General features: G+C 44.8%; 1 protein-coding gene across 1 annotated transcript in view; it reads left to right on the forward strand.

The window, feature by feature from the left end:
- The window catches only part of LOC140212147 (cholesterol side-chain cleavage enzyme, mitochondrial-like), a 44,476-nt gene that overhangs the window by 2,621 nt on the left and 29,750 nt on the right, over positions 1-12,105 (forward strand). The window contains exon 2 of the mRNA XM_072282762.1: positions 716-871. Within this exon, the coding sequence (XP_072138863.1) occupies positions 716-871 (156 nt within the window). The remainder of the gene's footprint in view (positions 1-715; positions 872-12,105) is intronic.

The following is a 12,105-nucleotide window of genomic DNA, read 5'->3' on the forward strand; positions in this document are numbered from 1 at the left end:
ACTTATCATTATTGCTGCAGAGCAAGACACTTCCACCAAAGATGAATGGTAACCCTTGTGAGATTCACGTGCACTCAGTGTCTACTTTATTAGGTACCTCCAGTACCTCATAAAGTGGGCACTGAATGTATGTCTGTAACCCATCTACTTCAAGTTTGGACATGTGTGTTCAGAGATGTTCTTCTGCACATGTGATTGTAACGTGTGGTTATTTGAGGTACTGTCATCTTCCTGTCAGCTTGTACTAGTCTGGTCTTATTATTGCCACTCACTGGACTTTTTCTTTGATTTTCACATCATTCTCTGTAAACTCTATAGACTGTTATGCAGGAAGATCTCAGGAGGTCAGCAGTTTCTGAGAAACTCAATACACTCAGTTTGGCACCAACAATCATTCTACAGTCACCCCTGAAACATTGACTTTACTGTTTCCATAGATGAGTTCCTCCAGCATTTTGTGTGTGATTCTACAGTCAAAGTTACATTTCTTTCCCATTCTGATATTTGGTCTGAACAACTGAACCACATGACCATGTCTGCATGCTGTTATGTACTGAGTTGCTGTCACATGATTGAGTGATTAGATATTTGCACGAATGAGCAGGTGTACAATGTACCTGGTAAAGTGACCACTAAGTGTATTTATTCAGGTTTTTGAATCTGCTGCTTGGAATATGGCCCTTACTAATAACACCTCTTCTCTGTTCATTTGCAGGGAAAAGATTGGCTACTATGACAGTATATATATTATCAATCCTGAAGATGCTGCTATTTTGTTCAGATCAGAGGGTCCGCTCCCAGAGAGGTTGAAGGTGAGAGCTTGGACTGCTTACAGAGACTTTAGAAACGAGAGCTATGGCGTCCAATTACAGTAAGTTTAAATATTTGCCAGATTTATAAACTATGTTTCTTGATCAACAACTTCACTCAGACAGTCATGAGAGTGTGGAATGAGCTGCCAGTGCAAGTGGTGCATGCAATTTCGATTTTGACGTCTAAGAGAAGTTTTGATAGGTACTTGGATGATAGGGGTATGGAGGGCTATGGTCCTAGTGCAGGTTGATGGGAGTAGGCAGCTTAAATGGCTCAGCATGTACTATATGGGCCAAAGGACCTGTTCCTGTGCTGTACTTTTCTCTGACTCTATGATATTGCCATGGTAGCATAGAGTTAGTACAATGCTATTATAGCTCAGGCATTGGATTTCTGAGTTCAATTCCATGGCAACCTGTAAGGAGTTTGTATGTTCTCCTCTTGACCGCATGGGTTTCCTCGAGGTTGCTCCAGTTTCCTCTGCACCTCTGATGTTAGAACCTTCTCTCCATTTAGATAATATTGAGAGGAAAGACATACCAGTTAGGACAGTAGGTTAATTGGTCATTGTAAATTGACATGTGATTATGGTATGGTTAAATAGATGAGTTGCTGGTTGGCATGCTCCAAAAGCCCACAAGACCATAAGACATAGGAGCAGAATTAAGCCATTCAACCCATTGAGTCTGCTCCGGTGTTCTATCATGGCTGATCCCGGATCCCACTCAACCCCATACACCTGCCTTCTAGCCATATCCTTTGATGCCCTGACAAGTCGGGAATATATCAACTTCCACCTTAAATATATGCACGGACTTGGCCTCCACCGCAGTCTCTGTGGCAGAGCATTCCACAGATTTACTACTTTCTAGCTAAAAAAATTTCCTTACCTCTGTTCTAAAGGGTCTTCCCTCAATTTTGAGGCTGTGCCCTCTGGTTCTGGATATGTCCACCGCAGGAAACATCCTCTCCACATCCACCCTATATAGTCCTTTCAACATCCAGTAGGTTTCAATGAGATCCCCCTCACATTCTTCTGAATTCCAGTGAGTACAGGCCCAAAGCTGCCAAACACTCGTCATATGTTAACCCCTTCATTCCCAGAAACATCCTCGTGAACCTCCTCTAGATTCCCTCTAATGATAACACATCATTTCTGAGATACAGTGCCCAAAACTATTAACAATACACTTAGTGTGGCCTGACTAGTGTCTTATAAAGGCTCAGCATTTTCTACTTGCTTTTATATTCTATTCCCCTTGAAATAAATGCCAACATTGCATTTGCCTTCTTTACCACAGACTCAACCTGTAAATTAATCTTCTGGGAGTTTTGTACAAGGACTCCTAAATCCCTCCGCATATCTGATGTTCAAACCTTCGCCCCATTTAGATAATAGTCTGCAGTATTGTTCCTTTTACCAAAATGCATTATCATACATTTCCCAACATTGTATTCCATCTGCCACTTTTTGGCCCATTCTTCTAATTTGTCTAAGTCCTGCTGAAATTGCATTGCTTCCTCAGCACTACCTACCCCTCCACCAATTTTCGTATCATCCGCAAACTTTGCCACAAAGCCATCAATTCTTTTACTTAGTCATTGACGAACAATGTGAACAGCAGCAGTCTCAATACTGACCCCTGAGGAATACCACTAATCACTGGCAGCCAACCAGAAGAGGCCCCTTTTATTCCCACTCGCTGTCTTCTGCCTGTCAGCCATACTGCTGTCCATGCCAATAACTTTCCTGTAACGCCATAGAATTTTATCTTGTTAATCAGCCTCATGTGTGGCACCTTATCAAGTGCCTTTTGAAAATCCAAGTAAATGACATCCACTGTCCTTTGTCCATCCTGCTTGTTACTTCCTCGAAGAACTCTAACAGATTTATCAGCCAAGATTTCCCTTTACAGAAACCATGCTGACTTTGACTTATTTTATCATTAGTCTCCAAGTACCTCGAAACCTCATCCTTGATAATAGACTCCAACACTTTCCCAACCACTGAGGTTAGGCTAACTAGCCTATAATTTCCTTTCATCAAAGTTGCTGGTGAACGCAGCAGGCCAGGCAGCATCTCTAGGAAGAGGTACAGTCGACGTTTCAGGCCGACTGTACCTCTTCCTAGAGATGCTGCCTGGTCTGCTGCGTTCACCAGCAACTTTGATGTGTGTTACTTGAATTTCCAACATCTGCAGAATTCCTGTTGTTATAATTTCCTTTCATTTGCCTTCCTCCCTTCTTTGAGAGTGGAGTGACATTTGCAGTCTTCCAGTTCTCCGGGACCATGCAGAATCAAGTGATTCTTGAAAGATCATGACCAATGCATCCATTATCTTTTCAGCAACCTCTCTCAGGACCCTGGGATGTAGTCCATCTGTTCCAGGTGACTTATCCACCTTAAGACCTTGGAGTCTGCCTAGGACTTTTTCCTTTGCAATAATAATGGCATTCACTCCTGCTCCCTGACACTCACAGACCACTGGCACACTGCTAGTCTCTTCCACGATGAAGACAGATGCAAAGTATCCAATAAGTTCATTTGCCATTTCTTTGTCCCCCATTATTACCTCACCAGCATCATTTTCCAGTGGTCCAATATCAACCCTCACCTCCCTTTTACTCTTTATATAACTGAAATAACTTTTGGTATCCTGCTTTATATTATTGGCTAGTCTTCCCTCATATTTCATCTTTTCCCTTCTTATAATTTTTTTAGTTGCCTTTTGTTGGATTTTAAAAGCTTCCCAATCATCCAACTTCCCCCTCACATTTTTTACCTTATTTGCCAGTTCCTTAGCTTTTATGTAGTCCTTAACTCTTTTTTCAGCCACGGTTGCCTACCCCTGCCATTTGAAAACTTCTTCCTCTATGGGACATATCTAACATACGCCTTGTGAACTATTCCCAGAAACCTCAAACATCTTTGCTCTGCTGTCATCCTCGGCAGTATCCTCCTCGAATCCACCTGGGCAAGCTCTCTCTCATGCCCCTTTATTCCATTGTGATACTGATACGTGTGACTTATGCTTCTTCCTCTCAAATTGCAGTATGAATTTAATCACATTATGATCACTGCCTCCTAAGGGTTCCTTTATGTTATGCGCCCTAATAAGATCTGGGTTATTACACAACACCCAATCTAAGATAGCCTGAGAAGGCTCAAGCACAAGCAGCTCTAAAAAGCCATCTCATAGGCATTCAACAAATTCCCTCTCTTTCGATTCGACACCAACCTGATTTTCCCAATCCACTTGTATATTGAAGTCCCCGTTACAATTGTGTCATTACCCTTATTACATACTTTTTCCAGCTCCCTTCGCAATTTCAACCCCACATATTGGCTGCTATTTGGAGGCCTATATATGATTCCCATAATGGTTTTGTTACTCTTGTAATTTCTTAACTCCTCCCACAAAGATTCAACATTCTCTGACCCAATGTTACCTCATTCTAAAAATGTAATTGCATCTCTTACCAACAGAGCCACACCACTGCCTATGCCTTCCTGCCTGTCCTTTCAATACAAAGTACATCCTTTGATGTTAAGCTCCCAACTATGGCCTCTTTCAGCAACGACTCAATGATGCCTCCAACGTCATATTGACCAACCTCTAATTGCACCACGAGTTCGTCCACCTTATTCTGAATGCTATGCACATTTAAATACAGCATGTTCAGTCCCGAATTCTTCGTCCTTTTGAATTTTACCTCTGTGGTACAATTTAAATCTTTGTTCTGTCTGGATTTGTACTTAATCATTGGCTTGTCCTTCCTTACATTCATGTTATACCCATCATCTACTTGTAAACCTGCTGGCTCATCCTCAGCTCTATCAAACTGGTTCCCAGTGGTTTAGTTTAAACCACTCCAAACAGCTCTAGTAAATCTGCCCGCAAGAATATTGGGCCCCCTCAGATTCAAGTGCAACCTGTCCCTTTCGTATAGGTCCCACCTGCACCAGAAGGGGTCCCAATTATCCAGAAATCAGAATCCATGCCCCTGCTCCAATTCTTCAGCCACACATTTATCAGCCACCTCATTCTATTCCTATCTTCACTGTCGTGTGGCACAGGCAGCAATCCTGAGATTATTACCCTTGAGGTCCTGCTTCTCAGCTTCCTTACTAACTTCCTGTATTCTTTTTTCAGGACCTCTTCCTTTTTTCTTCCTATGTCATTGGTACCAATATGTGCCACGACTTCTGACTGCTCACCCTCCCTTTTCAGGATATTGTGGACGTGTCCAGAAACATCTTGGACCCCTGGCACCTGGGAGGCAAACTACCATCTGTGTTTCCTTTTTGCCTCCACAAAATCGCTTATCTGCCCCTCTGACTATGGAGTCCCGAAACTGCTGCCATCCTCTTCAATTCCCTACCACAGAGCCGGACTCAGTGCCAGAGGCATGGCTGCTGTTGCTTCCCCCAGGTTGGCCCCCCCCTGCTTCCCCAACAGTACTCAAAATGGATTACTTACTGTTGAGGGGGACGGGCACAGCAGTGCTCTCCACTATCTGACGTTCCCCTTTCCCTCTCCTGCCAGTCACCCATTTATCTATGTCCTGTAGTCTTGGGCGACTACTTCCCTGTAACTCCGGTTTATCATTGCCTCACTTTCCCTGACAAGTGAAGGTGCTCGAGCTGCAGCTCCAGTTCCCTAACTCGGTCTCTAAGGTGCTGCATCTTGATGCACCTGGTGCAGATGTGGCCATCGGGGAGGCTAGGAGTCTCCTGGAAATCCCACAACTGAGACCCAAAACAGAACTCTGACTCTGTAGACAAACCCACTATTCTGTCTGGAGTTGAATAAGAAATTAACTTGCGTAGATTCTGTCAGTGCTCGCCGAAGCCCTGTTTGAGCCAAGGCCTTCCTACTCTGACTCAGGCTACTCTAACAATGTCTGCTCCCACGATGACCGCTCCACTAGGTGGTACCTCTCTTTTATAGACTGGGTTTCCTGTTGAAAATCTTTGTCGGACTTGCGTGGGAACACTCCTGTTGTGTTCCTGTTGTGTTTTACTGTTGTATCATTAAAGAAATAAATTTTAATTATAGATGATACAGTAGCTTGGATTATTCTTGAAAACATTTTGATAAAGAGATAAAGATTAGCTTAAACATGAGAAATTCTGCAGATGCTGGAAATCGAAAGCAACACACAAAATGCAGGATGAACTCAGCAGGTCAGGCAGCATCTATGGAAATGAATAAACAGTCACAATGTCAGGCCGAGACCCTTTTTCAGGACTAAAAAGAAAGGGGAAGATGCCAGAAGAAAAGCGGGGTGGGGGTGGGGGGGGGGTGAGGATTTCTAGAAGTTGATAGCTGAAGCCAGGTGGGTTGGAAAAGTAAAGGGCTGTAGAGAAAGGAATCTAATAGGAGAGAAGAGTGGACCGAAGGAAAAAGGGAAAGAAAAAGTAGGAGACCAGAATGGGGAATAAAAGAAGAGGGACAGGGGGAACAAAATTTATGGAAGGAGAAATCAATATTCCTGCACAAACAAGAGAAAATCTGCAGATGCTGGAAATCCGAGCAACACACACAAAACGCTGGAGGAACTCAGCAGGTCAGGCAGCATCTGTGGAAAAAAGTACAGTCAACGTTCAGACCGAAGCCCTTTGGCAAGACTGGAGAAAAAAAGCTGAGGAGTAGATTTGAAAGGTGAGAGAGAAACGCCAGGCAATAGGTGAAATGGAGGGGGAGGGATGAAGCAAAGAGTTAGGAAGTTGATTGGTGAAAGAAACAGAAGGCCATGGAATAAAGATAAGTGGGAGGTGGAGCACCAGAGGGAGGCGATGGGTGGGCAAAGAGATAACATGAGAGAGGGACAAGGGGATGGGAAATAGTGAAGGAGGGGAGGCATTACTAGAAGTTTGAGAAATCGAAGTTCAATCCACCAAGTTGGAGGCTACCCAAACGAAATGTAAGGTGCTTTTCCTCCAACCTAAGTGTGCCCTTATCCTGACAGTGGAGGAGGCCATGGATGGACATATCGGAATGGGAATAAGAAGTGGAATTAAAATGGATGGCCACTGGGAGATCCCGCTTGTTCTGGCAGACGGAGTGTAGATGCTTGGTGAACCAGTCTCCCAACCTACATCAGGTCTCACCAATATACAAGAGGCTACACCGGGAGCACCAAACACAGTACACGACCCCAACAGACTCAGGTGAAGTGTTGCCTCACCTGGAAGGACTGTTTGCGGCCCTGAATAGTAGGGAGGGAGGAGGTGTATGGGCAGGTGTAGCACTTACTCAGTTTGCAAGGTTAAGTGCCAGGAGGGAGATCAGTGGGGAGGGACGGATGGACAAGGGAATCACATAGGGAGCGATGTGGGAGAGGGAATGATGTGTTTGGTGGTGGGATCCAGCTGGAGGTGGCGGAAGTTTTGGAGAATTGTGTGCTGGATGCGGAGGCTGGTGAGGTGGTAGGTGAGGACAAGAGGAACCCTATCCCTGGTAGCGTGGTGGGAGGATGGAGTAAGAGCAGACATGCTTGAAATGGAAGAGATGTAGTTGAGGGCAGCGTTGATGGCGGAGGAAGGGAAGCCCCTTTCTTTGAAAAATGAGGACATCTCCTTCGTTCTAAAATGAAAAGCCTGATCTTTAGAGTAAATGTGGCAGAGACAGAGGAATTGAGAGAAGGGAATGTCCTTTTTACAAGTAGCAGGGTGGGATGAGGTATAGTCCAGGTAGCTGTGAGAGTCCATAGGTTTATAACAGACATTGGTGGATAGAGACAGTGAGATCGAGAAAGGGAAGGGAACTGTCAGAAATGGACCAGGTGAAAATTGGAGGCAAAGTGGATGAAATTGACAGTTCAGCACAGTGCAGAAAGCAGTTGTCTATGTGGCGTAGGAAATGTGTGGGATGGTCACCAGTGTAGGCTTGGAACATAGACTGTTCCACATAGCCAACAAACAGGCAGGCATAGCTGGGACCCATGCGAGTGCCCATGGCTACCCCTTTTGTTTGAAGGAAGTGGGAGGACCCAAAGAAGAAATTATTTGGAGCAAGGACAAGTTCCACTAGGAGGAAGACAGTGGTGGTGAAGGGGAACTAATTGGACCTGGTGTCCAGAAAGTTGGGTCTGGTGTCCAGAAAGTCCATTCCATCAGTTAGGAGACTACCCAGACAGAGTATAAGATGGTACTCCCCAACCCTGAGAGTGGCCTCATCATTGCACAAGAGGAAACCATGGACCAACATGTCGGAACAGGAATCAGAATTAAAATGTCTGACCACCAGGAAGTTCTTGTCATAAGGAGGTGGCTGGGAATGGACCCAGGTGCAAGACACAGACACTGAAGTACTAGGGACAGGACTAGGATACAGGCTGAGGGCAAGGACATGGACACAAAAACCGAGAACCCGGAACAGGACTGGACAAGAGAGCTAGGAGCCCGGGCTTGGACTCCGAGCCAGAGACTGGAGAAGGACCCAGTACCTGGGTCTTGCCTCTGGCTCGGACCCCAGAACTAGGCAAGGACGAGCCTTGGCAGGCAGGCAGGACGAGGCTGGAGTCTTCAGGCTTGAGGCTAGAGGCGAGGCTTGGCAGGAGGCAGGAGGCTGGAGTCTTCAGGCTTGAGGCTAGAGACTTGAGGCGAGGCTTGGCAGGAGGCAGGAGAATGGTCTTCAGGCTTGAGGCTAGGCAGGAGGCTGGAGTCTCCAGGCTTGAGGCTAGGCAGGCTCCCCCTGGGCAGGGCGCAGTTCACCTGGGCAGGGCACGGTACTCCTGGGCAAGGCGTGGATTACCACCCGACAGAGGCATGGAACAGGAAGGGACAGAACCAACCGCAGGTAACGGCAGGTCGGCCTGGCTTACCTGACGGAGGCAAGGGACAGGAAGGGACAGAACCAACTGCAGGTAACGGCAATGGTTTCAGCATGGACTAGATGGGCTGAAGGGCCTGCTTCTGTGCTGTACTTCTCTATGAAGTGGTCGTATAATTTACAACTGGTCTCATTAATGTAGAGGAAGCCGTATCGGGAGCACCTGACACAATAGACAACTCCAGCAGATTAGCTTTATTTGTCATATGTAAATCAAATTATATGGTGAATTTCTTCCTTTGTGTCAATAACCAATGCAATCCAAGGATGTGCAGGGGGCAGTCTGCAAGTGTCACTATGCTTCCGGCACCACATATCATGCCCACAATTCACTAACCATAATTATGCATCTTTGAAATGTGGCAGGAAAACCGGAGCACCCAGAGGAAACCCATGCAATCATAGGGATAGCATACAAACACTTTACAGACCACAGGGGAGAACTGAACCCTGATCACTGGTGCTGTAACTTTATTTCTAAATGATATTATAATTTCAGTTATAGATGGTACAGTAGCTTGGATTATTCTTGAAAACATTTTGATAATGCGAAAAGTTTAGCTTTATTTGTCACATGTACATCAAAACATACAGGTATCTTTCAAACAAATTGGAGCACCAAGTAATCAAAGAAGCATAGCTAAAATGGAGAGAGGAAATGTAGAACAAACAATTGTCATGAATTACAGTGGATATTTAAGCAGTTAATAGGAGGAGGCATTTCTAGGGATGTACCCATCCTCAACAATGGTGTGGCCCAACAGGTGCGTATGAAATGTTAAGATGATGATTTTGCAGCTATTTCTGAGTTGACTTCTCAACTCAGATCAACAAGTACTGAGTTGCTGATCTATCTTGGCTTCCTGATGAGATGCCCAATATCATAAAGCTATCATCAGTCAAATTGATTCACCCCACATAATACCAAGAAGCAGCACATGAGACAAGAATGATATGGAATTAGATACAAGGTGATTGAAGTGCAGGAGATCTGCATTCTACAGCCTGTGACATCTCTATGTAAGCTGATCAGTACTGTTAAAGCACCTGCATCCAGCCGATAATTTGGACTTCCCTTGTAAGTCCTGACCATAGAACACATGAAAAGTGCACTGTGGCCATTTCCCACCCCATCTGTCTGTACTCATTCATCAGCAGAGTAATGGAAAGTGTCTGTGGCAATTTGACAGGCAGCATTTATTCACCAGTACCTTATTCACCAAAGCTCACTTTGTGGTCTGCCAGGGGCACTCATCTATAGACTTTATCACTGCCTTGATCCGGGCACGGACAACAGAACAGAATTCTAAAGATATGGCCAAACTGGGCAAAACTGTGTCGATGGGCAAAAACTTCCAATGGTTTTTGTATGAAGATGGCTGTGGATGTTGGGGGTTAACCATCCTACCCTAGGACATTGCGATAGGCATTTCTCATACTCGTGTAGGAGTTTACGTCATAGTAGGAGTTTCTTGTGCTGTATTACTTAATAAAAGTTATTAATTAATACTCCATTGATTTAGGCCCTTTAGCCCAACACATCCATGCCGATCATGCTACCCACCCAGCTAATCCCAATTTCCTGCGTTCAGCCCATTTCCCCTAAGGCATTCCCCTTTATTGACCTATCCAAGTGCTTCTTAAATGATACTATTGGACCTGCATCAACCACTTTCTCTGGAAGCTTGTTCTAAATACTCACCATATTGTGCATTGAAAAATTACCCCTCAGGCTTCCTTTTAAATCTTTTCCTTCTCATCCTTAATCTATGCCTCCTAGTTTTGGACTCCCCTATCCTGAAAAAAAGACTGTTACCATCCACCTTAGCTATGTTTCTCATAAATATTTTCTTAAGGTCACCCCTTAGTCTCCTATGTTCCAAGGAACAAAGACCAGGCCTAATGAACCTCTCCCTGACATGCAGGCCCTTGAGTCATGACAACATCCTTTGTAAATCTTTTCTGCAGTCTTTCAAATTTAAGCATGTCTTTCCTATAGCAGGGTGACATAAACTACATGGTGTTCCAACTGCGGCCTCAGCATTGACTTATACAACTGCAAAAATTATAAAAATTATAGACCGGTTAGCCTATCATCGGTGGTGGGGAAAATGCTAGAGTCAGTTATCAAAGATGTGATAACAGCACATTTGGAAAGCAGTGAAATCATCGGACAAAGCATGGATTGTGAAAGGAAAATCATGTCTGACGAATCTCACAGAATTTTTTGAGGATGTAACTAGTAGAGTGGATAGAGGAGAACCAGTGGATATGGTATATTTGGATTTTCAAAAGGTTTTTGACAAGGTCCCACACAGGAGATTAGTGTGCAAACTTAAAGCACACGGTATTGGGGGTATGGTATTGATGTGGATAGGGAATTGGTTGGCAGACAGGAAGCAAAGAGTGGGAATAAATGGGACCTTTTCAGAATGGCAGGCAGTGACTAGTAGGGTACCGCAAGGCTCAGTGCTGGGACCCCAGTTGTTTACAATATAAATGACTTAGACGAAGAAATTAAATGCAGCATCTCCAAGTTTGCAGATGACACGAAGCTGGGCGGCAGTGTTAGCCGTGAGGAGGATGCTAAGAGGATGCAGGGTGACTTGGATAGGTTAGGTGAGCGGGCAAATTCATGGCAGATGCAATTTAATGTGGATAAATGTGAGGTTATCCACTTTGGTGGCAAGAACAGGAAAACAGATGGTGGCCGATTAGGAAAAGGGGAGGTGCAATAAGACCTGGGTGTCATTGTACACCAGTCATTGAAAGTGGGCATGCAGGTACAGCAGGTGGTGAAAAAGGTGAACAGTATGCTGGCATTCATAGCAAAAGGATTCGAGTACAGGAGCAGGGAGGTTTTACTGCAGTTTTACAAGGCTTTGGTGAGACCTCACCTGGACTATTGTGTGCAGTTTTGCTCCCCTAATCTGAGGAAAGACATTCTTGCCATAGAGGGAGTACAAAGAAGGTTCACCAGATTGATTCCTGGGATGGCAGGATTTTCATATGATGAAAGACTGGATCAACTAGGCTTATACTCGCTGGAATTTAGAAGATTGAGGGGGGATCTTATTGAAACGTATAAAATTCTAAAGGGATTGGACAGGCTAGATGCAGGAAGATTGTTCCCGATGTTGGGGAAGTCCAGAACGAGGGGTCACAGTTTCAGGATAAAGGAGAAGCCTTTTAGGACCGAGATGAGGAAAAATTTCTTCACACTGAGAGTGGTGAATCTGTGGAATTCTTTGCCACAGGAAACAGTTGAGGCCAGTTCATTGGCTATATTTAAGAGGGAGTTAGATATGGCCCTTGTGGCTAAAGGGATCGGGGATATGGAGAGAAGGCAGATACAGGGTTCTGAGTTGGATGATCAGCCGTGATCATACTGAATGGCGGTGCAGGCTCGAAGGGCCGAATGGCTGACTCCTGCATCTATTTTCTATGTTTCTGT

The sequence above is a fragment of the Mobula birostris genome, chromosome 18 (genome assembly GCF_030028105.1).
Source record: "Mobula birostris isolate sMobBir1 chromosome 18, sMobBir1.hap1, whole genome shotgun sequence".
In the NCBI taxonomy this organism is placed as follows: Eukaryota; Metazoa; Chordata; class Chondrichthyes; order Myliobatiformes; family Myliobatidae; genus Mobula; species Mobula birostris.